At 40.9% G+C, this 25,506-nt stretch overlaps 1 protein-coding gene across 4 annotated transcripts in view; it reads right to left on the bottom strand.

The window, feature by feature from the left end:
• Positions 1-25,506, bottom strand: part of lztfl1 (leucine zipper transcription factor-like 1) — a 94,373-nt gene that overhangs the window by 52,439 nt on the left and 16,428 nt on the right. For 3 of the 4 annotated variants that reach the window (XM_073023863.1, XM_073023865.1, XM_073023864.1), the window contains exons 3-4: positions 21,589-21,783; positions 16-76 (exon numbers count right to left, since the gene is read on the bottom strand). In XM_073023863.1, the coding sequence (XP_072879964.1) occupies positions 16-76; positions 21,589-21,783 (256 nt within the window). The remainder of the gene's footprint in view (positions 1-15; positions 77-21,588; positions 21,784-25,506) is intronic. The other variant, XM_073023866.1, reaches the window with a different exon arrangement.

The raw sequence follows: 25,506 nt of genomic DNA, 5'->3' as shown, positions 1-25,506 counted from the left end.
TTATATTAAACCTACCTTTTTTCCTGATGAAGTAAATTCTGTCTTTTCAAATTCTGCCACTTGTTCCAAGAGCTCTCTGAAGTTAAAATAAAAGAAACAGAGAAATTAGCATCAAGTTGTTAAAATATTTAAAACAACTGTAATTTTGGTTTTTTTTGTGACTGTATGTTTCTTTGTAACTATATGTGCTATGTGTGACTGGATGTACTCTGCACCTTGATCCCGGAGGAACACTGTTTCATTTAGATATACATGTGAAAATTAAACTTGAACTTGAATGGGCATTCAGTTAATATACTCCTTTAAAGGTAGAATATGCATCTTTTAGGGGCAGCACAGTAGTGTAGTGGTTAGTACAATCATTTTACAACACCAATGATCATCAATCAGGGTTTGAATCCTAATGTTGTCTGTAAGAAGCTTGTAAGTTCTCCGAGACTGCATGGGTTGCCGCCAGGTGCTCTAGTTTCCTCCCATGTTCCATAGAAGTACGATTGGGTTTAGGGCTCATAAGTTGTGGTCATGTTGCGTTGGCACCGGAAGTGTGGTGACACTCGTAGGTTGCCCCCAACACAGTCCTCTCTGATTTGACTTGATGCAAATGATGCATTTCACTGCACATTTCTATGTTCATGTGACAAATAAAGCTGATCATTTTATGTTTTATAATGACAAAAGTATGCTATATTTACAGGTGTCCATTCAGCTGTGCTATCATAGGGCTTCCAAGTCTGGTCAAATTATGTTTCCTAAGCTTTAGTAAGTCTTCCAATTTATAAGAACCATACACCTTACTCTGAATGTCACTGGGTTCCTCACTCATCAGCTTCCCTAATATACATAAAGGGTTTGTTCTGCAAAAACCTTTGTACTTAATTCCTCACTTCTATGACTTATGCTTTTTTTCCCTAACAATCATACTTGTGTTATATTATTTTCGTAACTTGAAGCCAAGCATTCTCTTTTTAACTCCATAATTTGCAAACTTATCTCAAAACTTACTTCAATTGTTCTCTAGCTAAGTGCAACTACCAGTTTCCTACCTGGTTGATTTAGCAATCCTTCTTTGTCAATTACTTTTTCCAAAAAAATATTAAATGTTAATAAAATTTATGTACTGTGTTTTTTTCTCGTCTCCACCACTGTACTTATAAAATAACATTTCACAGAAGACATGACAAGGAAGAGGGGCTGGAAAGGTAGGTACAAAAAGAATACAGGGAAATGAGAAATTTGGAGAAAAGGCTTGGACAAGTCAACAGAGCTGTTCTCCACTTGTGTTTTTCCAATTTGTGTCTTGGATAGAGCCTACTTCCCTGTGATTTGAAAATGCCATTCGGCCTGGCTAGAAATGAAAGAATGGAAAGCGCAAAGAGCACAAAGTGACACCAGAAGTTAACAGGTGGTAGCACTACAGTCACTCGTTCTGCCTGGCATGTAAATTATTCTTGCATCTTGTGGATGAAGGAGAATATGTCACAGTGAACCATAAAACAATCTAAAAAAACAGGGTGGGGCATTTGGGAGGGGGAAGGGGTGGAAAGATGGAAAGGTTATTAAGCAAAACAAGACAAGGGAAATGAATATTTAGTAACCTCTCCAGTTACAACCAAAAACTAGTGCTTAGATAGTGTAGTGGAAAGATAATTCAAACAAACTAAGAGAAATTGGAAGAAGGTGTAGATGGTCCGGTTGTTATGCACCATATTAGGAGAAATAACATTAAACTATCGAGGAAGTCATGCTAAGAGAGCCATGGGAACAATTTCAATTGTGAGAAAAGGACAATATGAGTGATGATCTAGTTTATTGCTGGAGCAACATGTTAATTAGTATGCAGAGATAAGCAGTACTTTGAAAAAAATATTCAGCCCCACAAGTATTTTCATTTTTATTGTCTTATTTTCTAATTTAAAATACATTGGAGTAGGATTTTTAGGCTAATCTACAAAACACTGTGCATCACATTAGATCAAAGAAAATTCTAAAAACTGCCAACAATTTACTAAAAATTAAAAACCAGAAATGTGAGGCTGAGAAACTTATTCATCCCATTTGTAATTACTATACTAACTTGTCTCAGATACAGTACTGTATATCACCTTACCAACTCATCCAATTTGTTGATGTAGAAAATTGGAGGATCACCTGTTTTCAATGAATAAATATGTGCTCTCTCTGTAAGTTTTAACAATATGGTAGATTTTCAACAGACCAAACCAAAATTAAGACAAAAGAGCATACAAGACAAGTCAGGGAAATGATAATAGAGAAGCACAAATCTGAGGAAGGGTACAAGACCATCTCAAAGGCATTGATCATACCTCAAAGCTCAGAGCAGTTCATCATGAAAAAGTGGAAAAAATATGAAACCACAGCTACACTGCCTAGGTCAGGTTACCCCTCTAAATTTAGTCGCCAGTGAAGAATGGCACTTGTAAGAGAGGCTACTGCGACACCAGTCACTCTGAGTGAGCTGCAAAAGTCGATGGCTGCAACTGGAGATGAAGTTCATTTTGCTCTAAAATCTCCAAGGCCTAGCACAAAAAGGGCATTTATGGAAGAGTCGCTGGCTATTAAAAAGCATATCCTTGCCTGTAAAGACTTTGCAAAGTATCACTAGAAGATACCGTAAAGACATGGAAGAAGGTCTTGTAGAATACCTGAGATGGCTTTTTAGAGCAGCTCGTGGTTGAGCCCACTAAGGGAAAGGTTATTCTGGATTGGATGTTGTGCAATGAACCGGATTGGAATAGGGAGATTAAGGTAAAGGAACGCTTGGGAGACAGTGATCATAATACTTCAGCCTGCAATTTGAGAGGGAGAAACTAAAGTCAGTTGTACCAGTGTTACAGTGAAGTGAAGGGAATTATGGAGGCATGAGAAAGGAGCTGGACAAAGTTAATTGGAAGGGAATATTAGCAGGAATGACAGAACAATTTTGGAAGGCATAGAATAGATACATCCCAAAGAAGTAGTAGTATTCTAAAGGCAGGATTACATAACTGTGGCTGATAAGGGAAGTCAAAAACAACATAAAACAAAAGAGAGGGCATATAATAGAGCAAAAATCAGTAGGAAGTTAGAGAATTGGGAAGCTTTTAAAAACCAAAAGAAGGCAACTAAAAAGCCAGGAAAGAAAAGATGAAATATGAAGGTAAGCTAGCCAATAACATCAAAGAGGATATGCTTTTTTTTCAGATATATAAAGAATAATAGAGGCAAAAGTAGATATTGGACCGCTGGACATTGGAGAGGAAGTAATAGGGACAAGGAAATAGTGGACAATTAAGTATCTTGCATCCATCTTCACTCTGGAAGATATTAACAGTATGCCGGAAGCTCAACATTGCTATTACTAGGTGCTTAGGAACTTAAAGGCCAGAAAGTAGATAAGTCATCTGGACCAGTGGAGTATGCCTCAGGGTTCTGAAAGAGATGGCTAGGGAGATTGTGGAGGCACAGCTTCACCACTGTCTGGCTAAAGAAATTTCTCATCTCCATTCTAAAAGAACACCCCTCTATTCTGAGGCTGTGTCTTCTGGTCTTACAGCGGATGTGGAGAGGATATATCCTATGTGGGAAGGGTCTATCAAGGTCTTTCACCATTCAATTGGTTTCAATGAAGCCATCCCTCATTAGTCAGAATTCTAGTGAATACAGGCCCAAAGCTATCAAAAGCTTTTCATATGTCAAACCATTTAATCCTGGAATCCTCTTTGTGAGCCTCCTTTAAACCTCTCCCAGTTTCAGTACATCCTTTAGGGGCCCAAAACTGCTCACAATACTCCAAGCAAGGCTTCACCAGTACTTTATAAAGTCTCATTCTCGCTTTTACATTCTAGTCCTCTTGAAATGAATGCTAACGTTGCATTTGGCTTCTCAACCTACAAATTAACCTTTAGGGAATCCTGCACAAGGACTAGAAACTAATAAACCCTTTTATTTCTTCTACCAAAATGCATGATTCAAGAAGGGAGGGAGGCAGAAGAAAGGAAATTACAGGCCAGTTAGCCCGACCTCAGTGGTTGGGAGGATGTTGGAGTCCATTCTTAAATATGAGGATAGACAAAGGATGTTGAGCACTTGGATTTGCAGAAGGCTTCTGACAAAGTGTCACACGTGAGCTGCTCACAACATTAGAGCTCATAGTATTACAGTGAAGATGCTAGCATGAATAGAGGATTGGCTGACTGACAGGAGGCAAAGAGTGGGAATAAAGGGAGCCTTTTTTGGTTGGCTGCTGGTGTCTAGTGGTGTTCTACAAGGGTCTGTGTTGGGACAGCTTCTTTTTCACATTACAAGTTAATGATTTGGATGATGGAATTTGTAGGCAAGTCAGCAGATGATACAAAGATAGGTGAAGGGGCAGGTAGCATTGAAGAAGTAGGGAGGCTGCAGAAGGACTCAAAAAAGATCAGGAGAATGGTCAAAAGAAGTGGCAGATGGAATACAGTGTTGGGACATGCACTTTGGTAGAAGGAACTAAAGAATTGACTAGTACTGATGAAGGGTCTCATCCCAAAACGTCGACTGCTTCCATAGTAGCTGTTTGTCCAGCTGAGTTCCTCCAGCAATTTGTATTTGTTTTAAAATACAAATTTGTATTTTCTAATCAGACAGAAAATACAAAAATTCAAGGTGCACAGGGACTTGGGAGTCCTCATGCAGGACTGCCTAAAGGTTAATTTGCAGGCTGAGTCGGTGGTGAAGAAGTAAATACATTAGCATTCACTTCAAGAAGACTAGAATAGCAAAGATGTAATGTTGAGGCGTCATAATGGTGAGGCCACACTTGGAGAAATGAGAGCAGTTTTGAGCCCTTCATCTAAGATAGGATGTGCTAACATTGGAGAGGGTTAAGAGGAGGCTCACGAGAATAATTCCGGGAATGAAAGGGTTATTGTATGTTGAGCATTTAATGGCTCTGGGCCTATGTTCACTAGAACTTAGAAGAATGATGGGGGATCTATTTGAAACCTATCGAATGTTGAAAGGCATGGATAGAATGGATGCAGAGAGGATATCCCCTATAGTGGGGATTCTAGGACCAGAGGGCACAGCTTCAGAATAGAGGGACTTCCATTCAGAATACAGATGATGAGGAATTTCTTTAGCCAGAGGGTGGTAAATCTGTAAATTCATTACAACAGGTGGCTGTGGAGGCCAGGTCATTGGGCGTATTTAAGGCAGAGGTTGATAGGTGCACGATAGATTATGGGAAGAAGGCAAAAGAATGGGGTTGAGAGGGAAAATAGGTCAGCCATGAAGAAATGGCAGAGTAGATTTGATGGGCCATATAGCCCAATTCTGCTCCTACATTTTATGGTCTTATAAATTAAGTAGATAGGGGTATTGATAAGTTTTTCCACAAGATTGAAAGAGAGGAGGAAAGGTACTATTAGGATTGCTCCCCAAAATGCAACACTGAACAAATGGGCTGAATTACCTCCTTCCATGTCATTGAGTAGAAGATAAGACAACACCTGACCCACATCAAATGACTGTGCATATAGGAAATGATGGATATTTACTTTCCAGGGCTTATTGCTAAATTCAGCTTTCTAGCACAGTGGCATGACTTTTTGAATTAGTTAGAGTTGACGGTTATAAAGTCAAACTTTTAACAAAATATTCCTTTGCTCAGTTTTTTTTTGTTGTAAACAACATTCAGTCTCCAGCTCTTAATGCAAATTGCAAGGAATTAGTTTGAAGTTGGATGTACAGCTTTGTAAACAGTTACCGAATATGGCTGCTAGCCCACAGCAGCTGGCTGCCTGCTAACAGGTCTGTTTTACAAAGTGAAGTGACCAAGTGATTTCTTATCTCCATTCACCAAATACAAGACATTGAGGATATGTCCCTTAGCACATCAAACATGGTTACAAGTTAAGGTGTTTGTGTACTCAGAGGGTCAGCTCTCATAGTATTAATTGTGGATGTTCGGAATGTTGGTCGCCAGAAGCTTTTGAGAGCATCTTTTTGAGTTACTTTGTCCCAGCCAACGTATTTAGAAAACATCATATGCAGATGATTTAATTTAGTAGAAAAAAGTATAAATATCACAAACATTGGAAATGTTAGGAATGATCAGGAGAATGACAAAAAGATGGAATACAGATACAAAATTCCTTCAAAGTGGCGTCACAGGTAGATAGGGTAGTAAAGAGAGCTTTTGGAACATTGGCCTTTATAAATCAAAGTATTGAGTATAAGAGTTGGAATGTTATGGTGCGGTTGTATAAGGCATTGGTGAGGCTGAATTTAGAGCATTGTGTACAGTTTTGGTCACCGAATTACAGGAAAGATATTAATAAAGTTGAAAGAGTGCAGAGAAGGTTTACAAGGATGTTGCCGGGACTTGAGAAACTGTGTTACAGAGAAAAGTTGAATAGGTTAGGACTTTATTCCCTGGAGTATAGAAGAATGAGGGGAGACTTGATAGAGGTATATACCCATCATAATTTTACAGATAGAGTGAATGCAAGCAGGCTTTTTCCACTGAGGATAGGGGAGAAAAAAGAACAGAGGATATGAGTTAAGGGTGAAGGGGGAAAAGTTTAAAGGGAACATTAGCGGGGGCTTCTTCACACAGAGAGTGGTGGGAGTGTGGAATGAGCTGCCAGATGAAGTGGTAAATGCGGGCTCACTTTTAACATTTAAGAAAAACTTGGACAGGTACATGGATGAGAGGTGTATGGAGGGATATGGTCCAGGTGCAGGTCAGTGGGATTTGGCAGAAAAATGGTTCGGCACAGCCAAGAAGGGCCAAAAGGCCTGTTTCTGACTGCAATGTTCTATGGTTCTATGGGATTACAGAAAGAAGAACTAGAATTTATTCCTGACATTCGGTGGCTGAGACGGATGACACGCTCGTCTGCAATTCATTGTTATGTTCTTCTAGATTATAAGAATTGTACCTGTGCTTTGAAATCATTTGCTGTTCATAAATCTTCTGTAATTCAGAAATATTTTATAAGTTAGAAATCTTCTGCAAGCACTAAATGGGTGTTAAAAACTATTTATCTAAATTTAAACTTGTATCATTAAAACAAAATACTGTAACTGTGTTTAATCTACTCTGTTAGCTGAAAGAATCTCCTTGGTAGGGATGGGGACTCACCAGTCAGCTAAATCTTGCTGTAGAGTTCAATGTAAGTTTATTATCAAAGTGCATTTATGACACCATACACACCCCCTGAGATTCATTTTCTTGTGGGAATACTCAATAAATCCAATAACCATAATAGAATCAATGAAATACCACACCAAAAGGACTGCCAACCAATGTGCAAAAGACAAGAAACTATGTAAATACAAGAGTAACAATAATAAATAAGCAATAAATATCTAGAACATGTCAATAATCAGCTCCTTAGCTTTGCTGACATTGAGTAAGAGGTTCTTGCTGTGGCACTACTCAGCCAGATTTTTAAATCTTCCTTCCTATATGCTGATTTGTTACCACCTTTGATTCACCATATGACAGTGGTCAGCAAACTTAAATTGTGCTTTGGAATTGTGCTCAGCCAAACAGTCCTAACTATAAAGTGAGCAGAGCAAGGGGCTAAGAACACAGCCTTGTGGTGCACCTGTGCTGATGGAGATTTTGGAAGAGATGTTATTGCCAGTCTGAACTGACTGGGGTCTGCAACTGAGGAAATCGAGGATTCAATTGCACAAGGAGGTACTGAGGCCAAGATCTTGAAGCCTATTGATTAGTTTTGAGGGGATGATAATATTGAATGCTGAACTGTAGTTGATAAAAAGCATCCTGGTGTACGCACCTGATGATGATACAAAGTCTAGACAAAAGCTAGTCTTTGAAGAGTAGGAGAATACAATAACCTTATAGTGAGGGTACCCGCAGATAGGTAGATATAGATAAAAATCAGATAGGGCTTAAAATTTTCTTTTGACTTAGAGCTTTGCAAACGGGAACCCAATACCATCACAGAAGTTGTTAGCATCATCTCCATAAACAAACCTGACAGAATTAGAGAGAAACACAAAGAAGTCTGTAGATGTTGGAAATCCATAGCAACTCACACAAAATGCTGGATCCTCCAGCATTTCACACTTGTTGCTTAGGATTAATAAGTGACTGAACCATTTAAAATATTGAGGGAGGCAAGAGATGAGATTTCTGGTGCCTTGACCAGCATCTTCGTGTCCTCTCTGGGCACAGGTGAGATCCTGGAACACTGGCAAGTACCATTTAAGAAGGTAACTTATAGACCAGTAAGTCTCTCATCAGTTGTAGGGAAATTGCTGGAGAAAATTCTTAGGGATAGAATGAATGAGCATTTGGAAATCTATGGCCTAATTAGAGACAGCCAGCAGGTTTTGTGCACGGCAGGTTGCATCTTATCAATTTGATTGATTTTTTAATAAAGATGATGAGAGAGATCGATGAGGGTAGGGCAGTGGATGTTGTCTACATAGATTTTAGTAACATGTTTGACAGAAGTCCCTCATGGGAGACTAATCCAGAAAATTAAGATGAATTGGCTGTTTGGATTCAGAACTGGCTTGCATACAGAAGACAGAAGGTAGTGGTTGAATGGCCTTACTTGAGCTGGAGGTCTGTAATTCCACAAGGATGTGTGCTAGGACGTCTGCTGTTTGTGATTTATATAAGTAACTTGAATGAAAATGTAGATGGGTGAATTAGTAAATTTGCAGATGATAAATTGATAGAGTTGTGGAGAAACTCAGATTGATGGAGTTGTGTATAGCGTAGAAGACTGAGGAAGAATACAATGCAATATAAACCAGTTGCAGATATGGGCAAAGAAAAGGCAGATTGAGTTTAACCCAGATAAATGTGAGGTGTTGCACCTTGATATAGCAAATACAAGGAGACAATACACTGAAGGGCAAGATCCTTGGGATCTTGGAATTCAAGTTCATAGCTCCTTGAAAGTAGCTACACAGGTCAAATAGGTGGTTAGGAAGTCTTATGGAATGCTTGTTGAGGCACTAAGTTCAAAGATAAGAGGTTACGTTGAAACTTTATAAAACTGTTTGGGCCACATCTGGAGCATTGTGTTCTGGTCTTCACACTATAGGAAGGATATTGAAGCTTTGAAGAGGGTGCAGAAGAGGTTTACCAGGTAGGCACCTGGTTTACAGGGCATGTGCCCTCACAAGAGGCTAGATAAACTTGGGTTGTTTTCTCTAGAGTGGTGGAGGCTGAGGGGAGATCTGACGGAGGTTTACAATATTACGAGAGGCACAGATAGAGTAGACAGGGAATGTCTGTTTCCCGGGGTTAAAATGTCTAATACCAGAGGGCATGCATTGAAGGAGAGAGGGGGTAGGTTCAAGGGAAATGTGAGGGTGTTTTTTTACTCAGAGCCGTGGATGCCTGGAATACACTGCCTGGTATGGTGGTAGAAGCTTCTAAGAGACGTTAGATGTAAGAGATGTAAAGAAGATGAAGGGATACGGACATTGTATAGGTAGGAGGGATTAGTGCTTGGGTGTTTTCGATTTGCTTTTTAGCTGGCTCGGCACGACACTGTGGGCCAAAGGGTCTGTTCATGCTTAACTATTCTATGTTCTATTGTGAACTTGCAGGCTCTAAAATCTGACATTTTTTTCTGAGCACAGTTGTGCACTTTTGTGATAGGCATGCTTTTTCCAATACTTGTACCTGTAAAATACTGTCATTTGTTTTTCACTTTTACTGTACAAGTGTTTCTAATTTGAGCAGTACACATTTTCTCCTGTTATAATTGAAATCAGTACAATGGATTCCAGTTAATTAGGGTATATTCAGCCCAGTACATTTTGGCCGAATTAAGTGGCTGTCCCAATCAGTCGAAGTTTCAAGGAAGTAGCTAAAAAGGAATAAAAAAGACAAATGGAGTAACAAATTAGGTATTTAAATGAAATACAAAACAAATTATAACACTACCGATACTACCACAGTACTATAAAATTGCGTATTCATTTCTACTATTTATCAGTGGAGAAATTTATCCATGTCAAGTTCTTTTGACAGTAAGTGAATCAGTGCAGACACCTGGTGCAGATAATAGGTTGCCTTCATACAATACTGTTGACAATTGTATCCTCCATCTTCATTAACATTGTAACATTCAAGATTATTGTAGATAACTTCTAATTCTCTGCAGTTTCTAACTTGAAGTAGTGAAATAGTTTCATTTTCACTCGCCGAGCCTCAAATGCTTGAAACTACGGTGAGCAAAACAGTTCTGAAATGTCCTACTGTTTATTCCTCTTCAACTATTAGTGGCAAAATTGCTGCTTCTTGAACACAAACACACACAACTGACGCTATTTAAAACCTGTTCGCTTTAAGCATGATATTGTGTCTAATGGCCATGAAAATGCATGTGACTGATACTAGTTAGAAAGTGTTTGGCAACAATCTCCTGACCCAATTAAGCGGTATAGTATTCCAAATAAACAAAGGGAATTCTGGTTATTTTCTTCTTATTATTTTCTTCTCGGTCTCTAAGAATTGTTCCAGAAACCAAAAACACAGAAGAATAGTCAGAATAGACTTAACATGTTCATGCTTGACAAACTATTAAATTCAATTTAGAAATAAGAGTAAACAAAAGTAATGCAGTGGGACTAATATGTATAAATATTCAAATAGACTCTCAGCTAAGAAAAAAGCATGTGAGATCATAATAAAATAATTAATAAGTTAGCTATAAGAACGTTATATAGAGATTAAAGTCAGTTATTCAATCAGGTTAAGATTGGCATTGCTTTTTTTCTAGTGCCAGGATCACGATTCACAATTTAGATAAATGATACTGTTATGACCCCAGCCCCCTCCTTTGTGAGAATCGCAAGAGAGAGAGAGAAGCCTTACGGTTTGGAATGTGGGCTGGCCTCTCAGCCAGGCAAAAGCCATGGACATAGCCATTGTCTTGGGAGACACCTTTGTGGAATAAGGGACTGGACTACGTGCAAACCCTCAGGGCAATGTGGGCTGGGTGATGGGGGAAAGATTGCCTCACCCCCACCCTGATTGACATCTACAACAATGCCGGTCCAGATAAAAGGTAGGCTGCCGAGGCGGGGCCTCAGACGCACCAAGGAGACACACGAAGAAGACACGATAGCGCTTCCCGTCGGAGCGGGAAGCCATTTTGAAAGAAGCCACGTGTGTTAGATTCCCGATCGGGAGTCTGTGGCTGAAACCAAAGGAAAACCGTTTTAACTAACAACCGGGATTTTCTTCGTAAAGACGACGGGCAAGTGTTCCTTCTTTCTCACCACTCTCTCTCTCCAACACGTGAAATGCCAGCGGTTCCCAAACGGAAAAGCCTGCAGATTTATGAGTGACTTTTATATTCCATTGGACTCAGTATTCCCTTAGACAACGATAGAGCTTATTTCTGATTGATTATTACTATACCTATGCTTTAGATTGAGTTTTGACGATGTATATGATCTGAATGTTTTGTATTAACCATACGTTTGTGCCCCTTTATAAATAAAAACGTTTGAAAATAGTACCATCAGACTTCAGCGGACCTCTCTATCTTTGCTGGTAAGTCACCCGGTTACTGGGAACGTAACAATACGGAGCAGGAAAAAAGTAATAAAAATAGCCTCAGATACTCCCAAATGTAAGCAAATATTCCTGAAAGTTCTCACAGCTGTCAATCTGACTTCTCTATAACATTGAGTCCTGCAGCAGTATCAACTGTTGGGAATCTACCACTGAATCTGCACCATCTGGTTCATTAACTCCACTTACTTCAGTGGAAAGGACATGCAAGTTACATTTAACTTAGATTTTGAACTAATTGGTTTCACTTTCCATGGCTAAGTTTTAATTACAATTTTTTTTTAAATTTAATAGAATGGCTAGTTTGTTATAATTTTTGAATGTATTTGTTAGCAGATTTGATAGCTGATAAACATGAGGGTATGATTTAGCTGATTGCTAAAGTATTTCTTAGGGAGATAGGTGCAAGATCTTACTATCTACAAATGCAAAATATAACATTCTTGTAGCTAACTTATTAATTATTTTGTTATGATCTCACATGCGTTTATCTTAGCTGTGAGTCTATTTGAATACAGGTATCCACCGCTTTACAAAAGTTCGTTTTACACCACTTCGCTTTTATGAAGACCTACATTAGTACCTGCTTGCGCTAACCGAAAGAAATCCGGAGGATTTTCACTTTTACGAAAAAAGGCAAAATGCAAAAATAGTGTTCAGCATTTGTTTTGCAGTGAGCCGTTGTAGAGGCAGCACGCACCCTGAGCAGCAAGAGTGGCGAAAAGCGAGAATAGCGTTCAGCATTTGCTTTGCAGTGAGCCGTATCAGAGGCAGCGCACACCCTGAGCAGCAAGAGTGGCGAAAAGCGAGAATAGCGTTCAGCATTTGCTTTGCAGTGAGCCGTATTAGAGGCAGCGTGCAGCCCGCAGCCCAAGCCACGAGAGTGGCGAAGCAAGAATAGCGCTCAGCGTTTGTTTTGCAGTGAGCTGTTATAGAGGTAGCGCATACCCAGAACAGCAAGAGTGGCAAAAAGCATCTCAGCATAAAGCCATCATAGCTTTAAACTGTTCGAAATTTTCGCTAGAATTGACAGTGCTGCAATGATTGCAGAAAAGTATGACTTTAATTTTGAAAGGGCATGTAGGTTTAGGGCAGGTTTGCAGAATGTTTTGAGCGCTTACAAAGAACTGTATGATAGAAAAATGCGTGAACCTTCCAGTGTGCTCGCTGTCTTCCCGATTCTGGTAAGTGAAACTATACTGTACATAATTTCTACTTTATATGGACTGTGTATTTATCATAACATTCCTGCTTTTACTATATGTTAGCATTATTTTAGGGTTTGTGTGTTATTTGGTATGATTGGGTAGGTTTTTTTTTTGGGTCTGGGAATGCTCAAAAATTTTTCCCATATAAATTAATAGTACGGACCAATGACGTGGGTAGGAAAAGTGAGGAGGTCCTGAAAGGTGAGTTTAGGGAGTTAGGCGCCAAGTTAAAGGACAGGACCTCCAGGATAGCAATCTCAGGATTGCTACCAGTGTCCCGTGCAGGTGGGTTTAGAAATAGTACGATAGTGCAGATCAACACGTGGCTGAAGACGTGGTGCAGGAGGGAGGGCTTCAGATTTATAGATAAATGGGCAGTTTTCCAGGAAAGGTGGGACCTGTTCTGGCGGGACGGTTTACATCTGAACTGGAGGGGGACAAATATTCTTGCAGGTAGGTTTGCTAGAGAGGCTCCGGTGGATTTAAACTAGATATGAGGGGGGAGGGGAACCAGAGTGTGGGAACAGATGTCTGGAAGAAGGAAGAAAAAGAAGACAGTAAAGTTCTTTGTACTGTTAGAGATAAACAGAGAGGATGAGGTGGAGAATTTCTTAAATGCATTTATTTTAATGCTAGGAGCATTGTAAGAAAGGTGGATGAGCTTAGAGCATGGATTGATACCTGGAAATATGATGTTGTAGCTATTAGTGAAACATCGTTGCAGGAGGGGTATGATTGGCAACTAAATATTCCAGGATTTTATTGCTTCAGATGTCATAGAATCAGAGGGACAAGAGGGGGAGGTGTTGCGTTGCTTGACAGAGAAAATATTACAGCGGTGTTCTGGCAGGATAAGGGATAAGCTGTTCTTAGAGGGCTCATCTAGGGAGACCATTTGGGTGGAATTGAGGAATGGGAAAGGTGTAGTAACACTTATAGGGATGTATTATAGACCACCTAATGGGGAGCGAGAATTGGAGGAGCAAATTTGCAAGGAGATAGCAGATATTTGTAGTAAGCACAGGGTTGTGATTGTGGGAAATTTTAATTTTCCACACATAGACTGGGAAGTCCATACTGTAAAAGGGATGGATGGTTTGGAGTTTGTAAAGTGTGCACAGGATAGTTTTTTGCAGCAATACATAGAGGTACCAACTAGAGAAGGGGCAGTGTTGGATCTTCTGTTAAGGAATGAAATAGGTCAGGTGACGGAGGTATGTGTTGGGGAACACTTCAGGTCCAGTGATCACAATGCCATTAGTTTCAATATAATTATGGAGAAGGATAGGACTGGACACAGGGTTGAGATTTTTGACTGGAGAAAGGCTAACTTTGAGGTGATGCCAAAGGATTTAGAAGGAGTGGATTGGGACAATTTGTTTTATGGGAAGGATGTAATAGACAAAATGGCAGTCATTTAAAGGTGAAATTTTGAGGGAACAGAATCTTTATGTTCCTGTTAGATTGAAAGGAAGGTTAAAAGTTTGAGAGAGCCATGGCTTTCAAGGGATATTGGAAACTTGGTTAGGAAAAAGAGAGATGGAGTAAATGAGGTGCTCAAAGAATATAAAGAATGTAAGGAGAATCTTAAGAAAGATTTTCATATTGAAAACCCAGACTCCAGCACCATCAACGCAGGTTCCATCGACCATGGATTCGCCCCGGCTGTCCCAGCGACCCAGGGCATTTTGAAAATCCGGACTCCAGCACCATCAATGCGGGTTCCATCGACCATGGATTCATCCCGGCTGTCGATCTCAGCTGCCCCAGCGACCCAGGGCATTTTGAAAATCCGGACTCCAGCACCATCAACGCGGGTTCCATCGACCATGGACAGCTTCAAAGCGATTGCACAACCACCGACTGCGACTCCAGCCTTGAACTCCAGGCCGGGTCTTCACATGCTGCGATTGTGACTCCCATCTCCCCTTCCCCCACCACCACTCTGCAATCCCCTCTCCCTCAGATCCCATCATCAGCTCCTGGGCCCTCAGAGGCTCCATCTTCCTCTCACCCCAACCCTTCCCTCTCCACTGACACTACCAGCCTCCCTACCCCCTCTGATCCCAACTCTTATCCGTGCCGGGCCTTTACCATTCCCTCCGACCTTCAACTCTCTGAGACAGAAAGCTCTGTCCTCAGTAAGGGCCTCAGCTTTGTCCCCCTTCGCCCACACCTCAGCAAGTTCCGCGTACACCATGACGCTGAACTCTTCTTCCGCCGGCTCCATCTCCAAGCTTATTTCTTTGGCAAGGATTCTCCTACCCCCACCGATGACCCCTTCTCCCATCTTCAACCCTCCTCCTCTTCATGGACACCCCGCTCTGGATCTCTTTATTGCTAATTGCCAACAGGACATCAACCGTCTCAACTTCACCACACCCTGTTCCAATTCCAACCTCACTCCTTCCAAACGCTCTGCTCTCCACTACCTCCACATCAACCTCAACCTCACTATAAAACCTGCTGATAACGGGGGAGCTATTGTTGTCTGGTGTACTGACCTCTACCTGGCCGAGGCACAGCGACAACGCTCTGATACCTCCTCTTATTTACCCCTTGATCATGACTCCACTAAGGAGCACCAGGCCACTGTCTTCTATACCATCACCAACCTTATTAGCTCCGGGGATCTCCCATCCACTGCCATCAACCTCATAGTTCCCACACCCCGCACTTCCCATTTCTACCCCCTACCCAAGATCCACAAACCTGCCTGTCCAGGTAGACCTATTGTCTCAGCTTGCTCCTGCCCCACTGAACTCATTTCTGCATACCTTCCCACTTGTTCAATCTCTTCCCACCTATGTTCGTGACACTTCTCACGCTTGGAATTTTTTCAATGATTTTAAGTTCCCTGGCTTCCACCGCCTTATTTTCACCATGGACGTCCAGTCCCTATATACCTCCATCCCCCACCCGGACGGTCTCAAAGCTCTTCGCTTCTTTTTGGATTCCAGACCTAACCAATTCCCCTCTACCACCACTCTCCTCCGTCTAGCAGAATTAGTTCTAACTCTCAATAATTTCTCCTTTGGCTCCTCCCACTTCCTCCAAACCAAGGGTGTAGCCATGGGCACCCGCATGGGTCCCAGTTATGCCTCCCATTTTGTTGGCTTTGTGGAACAGTCCATGTTCCAAGTCTATACGGGTATCCGTCCCCCTCTTTTCCTTTGCTACATCAACGTCTGCATTGGCGCTGCCTCCTGCACGCATGCTGAGCTCGTTGACTTCATTAACTTTGCCTCCAACTTCCATCCTGCCCTCAAATTTACCTGGTCCATTTCCGACACCTCCCTCCCCTTTCTTGATCTCTCTGTCTCCATCTCTGGAAACAGCTTATCTGATGATATCTACTAAAAGCCTACAGGCTCTCACAGCTACCTGGACTATTCCTCTTCCCACCCTGTCTCTTGCAAAAATGCTATCCCCTTCTCACAATTCCTCCTTCTCTGCCGCATCTGCTCTCAGGATGAGGCTTTTCATTCCAGGACGAAGGAGATGTCTTCCTTTTTTTAAACAAAGGGGCTTCCCTTCTTCCACCATCAACTCTGTTCTCAAATGCATCTCTCCCATTTTCCGCACATCTGCCCTCACCCCATCCGCCCGCCACCCCACTCGGGATAGGGTTCCCTTTGTCCTCACCTACCACCCCAACAGCCTCCAGGTCCAACGTATAATTCTCCGTAACTTCCGCCACCTCCAACGGGATCCCACTACCAAGCACATCTTTCCCTTCCCCCCCCCCCCTTTCTGCTTTCAGCAGGGATCGCTCCCTACGCAACTCCCTTGTCCACTCGTCCCCCCCATCCCTTCCCACCAATCTCCCTCCTGGCACTTATCCTTGTAAACGAAACAAGTGCTACGCCTGCCCTTACACTTCCTCCCTCACCACCATTCAGGGCCCCAGACAGTCCCTCCAGGTGAGGCGACACTTCACCTGTGAGTCGGCTGGTGTGGTATACTGCGTCCAGTGCTCCCAGTGTGGCCTTTTATATATTGGTGAGAACTGACGCAGACTGGGAGACCGTTTCGCTGAACACCTACGCTCGGTCCACCAGAGAAAGCAGGATCTCCCAGTGGCCACACATTTTAATTCCACGTCCCATTCCCATTCTGATATGTCAATCCATGGCCTCCTCTACTGTCAAAATGAATCCAAACACAGGTTGGAGGAATAGAACCTTATATACCAGCTGGGCAGCCTCCAACCTGATGGCATGAACATTGACTTCTCTAACTTCTGTTAATGCCCCTCCTCCCCTTCTTACCCCATTCCTGACATATTTAGTTGTTTGTTTTCTTTCTCTCTCTCTGCCCATCACACTGCCTGTTCTCCATCTCTCTCTGGTGCATCCCCCCCCCCCCCCCAACCACTTTCTTTCTCCCGAGGCCTCCCGTCCCATGATCCTTTCCCTTCTCCAGCTCTGTATCACTTTCGCCAATCACCTTTCCAGCTCTTAGCTTCATCCCACCCCCTCCGGTCTTCTCCCATTATTTCGCATTTCCCCCTCCCCTCCACTACTTTCAAATCTCTTAGTATCTCTCCTTTCAGTTAGTCCTGACGAAGGGTCTCGGCCCGAAACGTAGACAGCGCTTCTCCTTATAGATGCTGCCTGGCCAGCTGTGTTCCACCAGCATTTTGTGTGTGTTGTTTGAATTTCCAGCATCTGTAGATTTCCTTGTGTTTGCTCTTAAGAAAGAAATTAGAAAAGCTAAAAGAAGATACAAGATTGCTTTGGCAAGTAAGGTGAAAATAAATCCGAAGGGTTTCTACGGTTATATTAATAGCAAAAGGATAGTGAGGGATAAAATTGGTCCCTTAGAGAATCAGAGTGGACAGCAATGTGTGGAGCCGAAAGAGATGGGGGAGATTTTGAACAATTTCTTTTCTTTGGTATTCACTAAGGAGAAGGATATTGAATTGTGTAAGGTAAGGGAAACAAGTAGGGAAGTTATGGAAACTATGACGATTAAAGAGGAGGAAATACTGGCGCTTTTAAGGAATATAAAAGTGGATAAATCTCTGGGTCCTGACAGGATATTCCCTAGGACCTTGAGGGAGGTTAGTGTAGAAATAGCAGAGGCTCTGACAGAAATATTTCAAATGTCATTAGAAACGGGGATGGTGCCAGAGGATTGGCGTATTGCTCATGCGGTTCCATTGTTTAAAAAGGGTTTTAAGAGTAAACCTAGAAAAAAAAGAGTAAACCTAGCAATTATAGGCCTGTCAGTTTGATGTCAGTGGTGGGTAAATTAATGGAAAGTATTCTTAGAGATGGTATATATAATTATCTGGATAGACAGGGTCTGATTAGGAACAGTCATCATGGATTTGTGCGTGGAAGGTCATGTTTGACAAATCTTATTGAATTTTTGAAGAGGTTACGAGGAAAGTTGATGAGGGTAAAGCAGTGGATGTTGTCTATATGGACTTCAGTAAGGTCTTTGACAAGGTTCCACAAGGAAGGTTAGTTAGGAAGGTTCAATCGTTATTTATTAATATTGAAGTAGTAAAATGGATTCAACAGTGGCTGGATGCGAGATGCCAGAGAGTAGTGGTGGATAACTGTTTGTCAGGTTGGAGGCCGGTGACTAGTAGTGTGCCTCAGGGATCTGTACTGGGTCCAATGTGGTTTGTCATATACATTAATGATCTGGATGATGGGGTGGTAAATTGTATTAGTAAATATATATATGACACTAAGGTAGGTGGCGTTGTGGATAATGAAGTAGGTTTTCAAAGTTTGCGGAGAGATTTAAGCCAGTTAGAAGAGTGGGCTGAGCGATGGCAGATGGAGTTTAATGCTGATAAGTGTGAGGTGCTACATTTTGGTAGGAATAATCCAAATAGGACATACATGGTAAATGGTAGGGCATTGAAGAATGCAGTAGAACAGAGTGATCTAGGAATAATGGTGCATAGTTCCCTGAAGGTGGAAACTCATGTGGATAGGGTGATGAAGAAAGCTTTTGGTATCCTAGCCTTGATTGAGTATAGGAGTTGGAATGTAATGTTAAAATTGTACAAGGCATTGGTAAGGCCGAATTTGGAGTATTGTGTACAGTTCTGGTCACCGAATTATAGGAAAGATGTCAACATAATAGAGAGAGTACAGAGAAAATTTACTAGAATGTTACCTGGGTTTCAGCACCTAAGTTACAGGGAAAGATTAAACAAGTTAGGTCTTTATTCTTTGGAGCGTAGAAGATTGAGGGAGGACTTGATAGAGGTATTTAAAATTATGAGGGGGATAGATAGAGTTGACGTGGCTTGGCTTTTTCCATTAAGAGTAGGGGAGATTCAAACAAGAGGACATGAGTTGAGACTTGGGGGCAAAAGTTTAAGGGTAACACGAGGGGGAATTTCTTTACTCAGAGAGTGGTAGCTGTGTGGAACGAGCTTCCAGTAGAAGTGGTAGAGGCAGGTTTGATATTGTCATTTAAAGTAAAATTGGATAGGTATATGGACAGGAAAGGAATTGAGGGTTATGGGCTGAGTGCGGGTCAGTGGGATTAGGTGAGATTAACTGTTCGGCACGGACTAGAAGGGCCGAGATGGCTGTAATTGTTATATGGTTATATGGTAATTGCTTTACACCACTTTGGCTTATGAAAGGTTTCATAGGAACACTCTACTTTCGGATAGCAGGGGACACCTGCATTTATACATATTAGTCTCACTGCATTACCTTTGTTCACTCTTTTTTCTAAATTGACTATCAATAAAATATCTAATAAAGTATTCAGGAGAAATGTGGGATATGCAACCATTTGATGGAGTGGTTAGGATGCATTCAGGAACAACGTATATAAAATGTAGTTACACATTTATCAAGAGTTAGTTCCCAACACACATACCAATTCCATCTGAGCGTCTATGGGAAGAAATGAACAGTTAATATTTTGGGTTGAGACTCTTCACCTGGACTGGAGACTCGAGCAGCTAGTGAAAGGTCTGGACACAAAATGTTGACTGTCCAATTCTCTCCATAGATGCTCTAAGACCCTTTGAGCTCCTCCAGCATCTAGTCTGTTATCCCAGATCCCAGCATCTGCAGTCATCTGTTTCCTCAGTTCCACCTGAAGTGGATTTGCTGCAGACAAGCTTGCTAACTCATTAAATATCAGTATGCAAATTTCCTAAACTGATGAAATGCAATGAATTTGAGGATGACTATAATGTTATTAGTCGGTTTGTTTCCTTATGTAAATGAAACACAAAACGCAAAAAGACAAAAATTACTACAAGTTACAATAAGAAATATAATAAGTAAATAGAGCAAATTAGTTACACAGATGATGTACCTGGTAGTGTACTGAAAACCTGTGCCAGCCAACTGGCTAGAGTGTTCAAGGACATCTTCAACCTCTCACTGTTACGGTCAGAGGTTCCCACCTGCTTCAAAATGGTGTCACTTATACAAGTGCTCAAGAAGAGTAGGGTGAGCTGCTTCAATAACTATTGACCAGTAACCCCCACATCTACTGTGAAGAAGTACTTTGAAAGACTGGTCATGGCTAAAATTAACTCCTACCTGAGGAAGGATCTGGACCTGCTGCAATTTGCCTACTACCATTACATGTCTACAATAGATGCAATCTCAGTGACTCACAATTCAACCTTGGACCACCTGAACAACAATGCCTCTATCAGACTGCCGTTTATTGATTACAGTTCAGCGTTCAACACCATCATCCCATCAGTACTAATCAACAAGCTTCAAAACCTGGGCCACTGTACCTCCCTCTGCCACAGGATCCTTGTCGTCCTCAAAGGAGAATCCACTGTCATTGCAGATCAGTAATAACATCTCCACCTTACTGACCATGAACACAAACATACATCAAGGATGTGCGCTTAGCCCATTTTTTACTCTCTCTACATTCATGACTGTGTGGTTAGGCATAGCTCAAATACCATCTAAATATTCCCTGATGACACCACGATTGCTTGCTGAATTTCAGGTGGCAACAGGGAAACATACACAAGTGAGATGGATCAGCTGGTTGAATAATGGTTCATCCTCTTGAATGACACTTTGTCATCAGCTTCTGAAACAGAGATCCAGAGATCACAGGGTCACCAAATGCTGTGGGTAATTGCACAAGTGTAGTGGTATTCTCCCTTTCAAAACATGCATAAAAGGTTATTATGGAGTGATGCATCACACCCATTTTCGCAGTTAGGTTTCACCTTATAGGAAGTAATAGCATGCAAACCCTGCTACAGTTGTTGTACATGCAACTGTGTCTCTAACTTCACACAGAATTGCCTTTTCGCTCTTACAATGGACTTCCATAGGTCGTACTTGAATTTCTTGTAGGGCTCTGAATCACTAATTTTGAATTGCCAGAAATAGCCCTCAGCAGACTGAGAATCATCTGGTTCACGCAAGGTATCTGGTTCGTAGGATACCTCAATAATTCCTAAAGTCTTGCTAAAGCAGGATTTGAACTACCTTCATAATGATACCAGAACTTTCTAAGATGGAAATAGTAATAACATATATCAATATTTTCCACGTTAATAATCTTTTATCTCCTCATCTTCCATTTGTTCATTGCTTTTACCCATGGAGCTCTAAGCTACCTCCAATGCTTAAAGAAAATTTCACATGGAAGTGCTCTATTAATGAATGTAATACGCAAATGTAAGATGTGACAGACCAGACAAGTTTATCTGAAACTTCATTTTAACAACAAAAAGCATTTTATGTTAATAATTTCTTCATAGCAAATTAGCTCTAATGAATTTAGATTGCTAATTTTGTACTTGGATTAATGTAACTACACTTTTAAAAATGTTAAATGATCTACCTGTTTTCCAGATCAGAAATGTCCGTTTGCAACTTCAGGTACCATTTCTCAGCCTGGCAGAACAACTGACGCAGAAGCAGCACATTAGTGTAGGTGGTGTTGATGAGCTCGGACTCTACCTCACTATGAACAACAACCTTCAGTCCATCTAGAATTTCTGTCACTTCATCCACAGTAAATGTGTCTTCAGTCAGTCTGGTACAAAAATAATAAATATTAGATAAAGTATTCCTAAATCATTAAATATCCCTTTATATTACTTTAAAACTAAAATCAATTTATATATATATATATGCATTAAGCTGATATTATGATAATGACTATTGCCCAGTTGAGATGGTAAGGAAAGGAATTATTAGAGTAGCTTTTCCATTGCCAGAATTAAGCCAGTAGCCAGAATATATTCAAGAAGTTGTGTTTTTTTTTCTCCTTGTTCTACCTGAGCCTTAATCTAATATTTTTGTACACAACTGAACTTTGGAACTTACCTAAATAGGAAAAGAAAACTGACATAACTAAAGTGTCATTCAGTCCTGGAAATATTGATAGCAATGGCTTTGAGATGTTGAGTCTAGATGTCTTGCTTGATAGTTTTCTAACTTACAGATTTGTTGTATGCATAGAAACAAAACCAAGCAACTCAGATGATAGGAAAGACTTTACCAAGCTCCACTAAGTAACTAAGTTTTAGAGTAACTGTTTTGAATTTAGATGCCAGTTAGGGTGTTGTTATTTTGGATAATTGTCCTCAAATAATGAGTGCTGGTTTTCCTTAGACCAGCGCAGTTTTTGCAGTGATGTTAGATAGGCAGTTCCAGAGCAATGAACAAACAGCAATATAGTTTAACATCTTGGCAAAAGAGTGTGTCCAAGACATTGTTCCTAGTTTTTTTTCAGCAGTAGAAATCACAGGAGAAGTTGCAGTCACAATAAACTTGTTTAATCTGCAAAGAACATCCTATTTAATCAAAACTGTAACCACAGTGTGGAAATGGTGGGACAGATATTACATCATAAATAATACTTAACAAACTAATTTTCTGCTGTACAAATGAACAAGAGATTCTGCAGATGCTGGAAATATGTTGCTCTGCTGTAAAAAGATGTCAAGCTTATTGAGTGGCAATTGAACTTTACAAGTCATACATGAGCAACAGTATGCATTTAACGTGCATAGCCTATTCTATCACTCAATGTGATTATGGGTTTTCTGCAGAAAAGTGGTACTGAGATACAAGATCATCATAATCCTATCAAACAGTAGAGTAGGTATGAGGAGCTCAATGGCCTTTTTCTATTTTATTATATTCCTACCCTGACCAACAACTCAACTTCATGTAATCAATAATCTATTACCCTTCCACGAATATATCTGGCTAATAAAATCCCAAGTATCTTAAACTTGAAAATGATTGAGCATCAACACTGCTGTTAATGGAAGTGTTCCAATTCAGTTCCACCCTTAGCTTGAGGTTTACCTACAGACTTTTACCACCATAAAATCAGCAAGCTGTTTTATTATGTCACCCCTCCTGCTGTGAAACGGGGACCAGGGAAAGAGAGAGAGAGAGACTGTGATTATGTCAAATTACCAGGTGAACAGGATACTGCAAATCTGTATCTTTATTGATGCTTTGCTGTACACTTGAGTGCTCGGTGGAGGGTGCAGATGCTTTTTTTGCCGGTGGGGGGGGGGGGGGGGTCGTTGCTTTGGTGCTGTTTATGCATGGGAGGAGGGAGCTGGGGGGGGGTTGGGGTTTTAACATTTAACTGTCATTCATTCTTTGGGGCACTCCTCTGTCTTCATGGATGTTTGCAAAGAAAAATAATTTCAGTATGTATATTGTATACATTACTCTGACATTACATGTACTTATTGAAACCTATTGAATTGATTTACTTGTTTTCCAACAATATTCGGTACATATTCCTATAATAGACAAGAGACAATAGGTGCAGAAGTAGACCATTCAGCCCTTCGTGCCTGCACCGCCATTTTGAGATCATAGCTGATCAACTACTATCAATACCTGGTTCCTGCCTTGTCCCCATATCCCTTGATTCCCCTATCCATAAGATACCTATCTAGCTCCTTCTTGAAAGCATCCAGAGAATTGGCCTCCACTACCTTCCGAGGCAGTGCATTCCAGACCCCCACAACTCTGGGAGAAGAAGTTTTTCCTTAACTCTGTCCTAAATGACCTACCCCTTATTCTCAAACCATGCCCTCTGGTACTGGACTCTCCCAGCATCTGGAACTTATTTCCTGCCTCTATCTTGTCCAATCCCTTAATAATCTTATATGTTTCAATCAGATCCCCTCTCAATCTCCAATTCCAAATTCCAAATTTCAAATTCCAGCGTGTACAAGCCCAGTCTCTCTAACCTCTCTGCGTATTGTAATGATATAAAATAATTCTATTAACTGTTTTCAGGAGGCTATTTTTTGCCTTATATAATTGTAAAAAAAGGTTTTACCACTGATTTTTCTTTTCACTTCCAAAACATCAACAATTTTCAGATTTTCCAATGTAAGCTGCACAGTCTCTGCTTCATGCAAATAGAATAATAGAATGGCATAGTACAGGAAGCAGCCTTTTGATTGATTATGTCCTTCCTGGACAAATTAGTTCCTCTCTCCAGCCCCTTCTCTGTGGCTTTCCAAATTTTTCTTTATTCTACAGGACAATTAGCCAGACTACAGTGAAACTCATCTGCACCACATCTACAGGTAAATTAAGTCAGTCTATTTTTGATTAAATTCTGCTGACTTCCTCTTTGTTAGCTTTACAACTGCTATATTGCCTTCTCCCCTTGAATCCTTCCTAACATTTATTAACTTTAAAATCTTTGCAACTGCCCCATTTATCTTTTCAGCCTAAACCTTTGCAATGTACACTCAGAGAACACTTTAGGTACAATTGTACATCTGTTCATTAATGCAAATATCTAATCAGCCAGTCATGTGCCAGGAACTCAATGTATAAAAGGATGAAGACATGACCAAGAAGTCAATTGTTGTTCAGACCAAACATCAGAATAGGGAAGATATGTAATCACAAGTTGGCACCAGGCAGAGTGGTTTGAGTATCTCAAAAGCTGCTGATCTCCTGGAATTTTTCACGCACAACAGTCTCTAGGATAAGTAATGGTGCGGAAAAAGAACAACCAGTGAGCAGACAAAAACACCTTGTCAATGAGAGAAGTCAGAGAATGGCCATACTAGTTCAAGACAAGGCGGCAACGGTAACTCAAGTAACCACATGTATCAACAGTGGTGTGTAAAAGAGCATTTCTCAATGTACATGTGGAACCTTAAACTGGATGAGCTACAACAACAGAAGACCACAAACATAGTGGTCACTCAGTGGCCACTTTATCAAGTGTAGGAGGTACCAGGTATCATCTGGGCACCACAGTAGTGTAGTGTTTAGCGTGGTGCTATTACAGTACAGGACGTTCCGGGGTTCAGAGTTCAATTCTGGCACGTTCTGTAAGGAGTCTCTGAACATCCTCCCCATGGAATGTGGGTTTTCCCTGGGTGCTCTGGTTTCCTCCCACAGTCCAAAGATGTACTGGGTACGTTAATTGGTCAGTGTAAATTGTCCCATGATAAGTTTGCGTTAATTGAATTTGTGGAGTTGTTGGGGTGGCTTGGCTTGAAGGGCTGCAAGATCCCACTCCAGACTGCATCACTAAATAAAATAAATAAATAAATAGATCACAGAGTGTAGGTGGAACCAGTTCCAAGGATACTGTTTCTACCTGTCTCAGCACAGTATCAGTAACCCCTTCCCTACTTCACTCTTTTATGTGTCACTTGCTAATGTTCATACACTTATAGTAATTCCAATACAACCCACATAATAATTCAGAGACTGCAGTCTTTGCTAAATTCTTATATAATACTCCACCAAC

Source organism: Hemitrygon akajei, chromosome 20, assembly GCF_048418815.1.
Source record: "Hemitrygon akajei chromosome 20, sHemAka1.3, whole genome shotgun sequence".
Classification (NCBI taxonomy): domain Eukaryota; kingdom Metazoa; phylum Chordata; class Chondrichthyes; order Myliobatiformes; family Dasyatidae; genus Hemitrygon; species Hemitrygon akajei.
The sequence above is the reverse complement of the archived record's forward strand: the minus strand, read 5'-3'. Positions and strand labels throughout refer to the sequence as shown.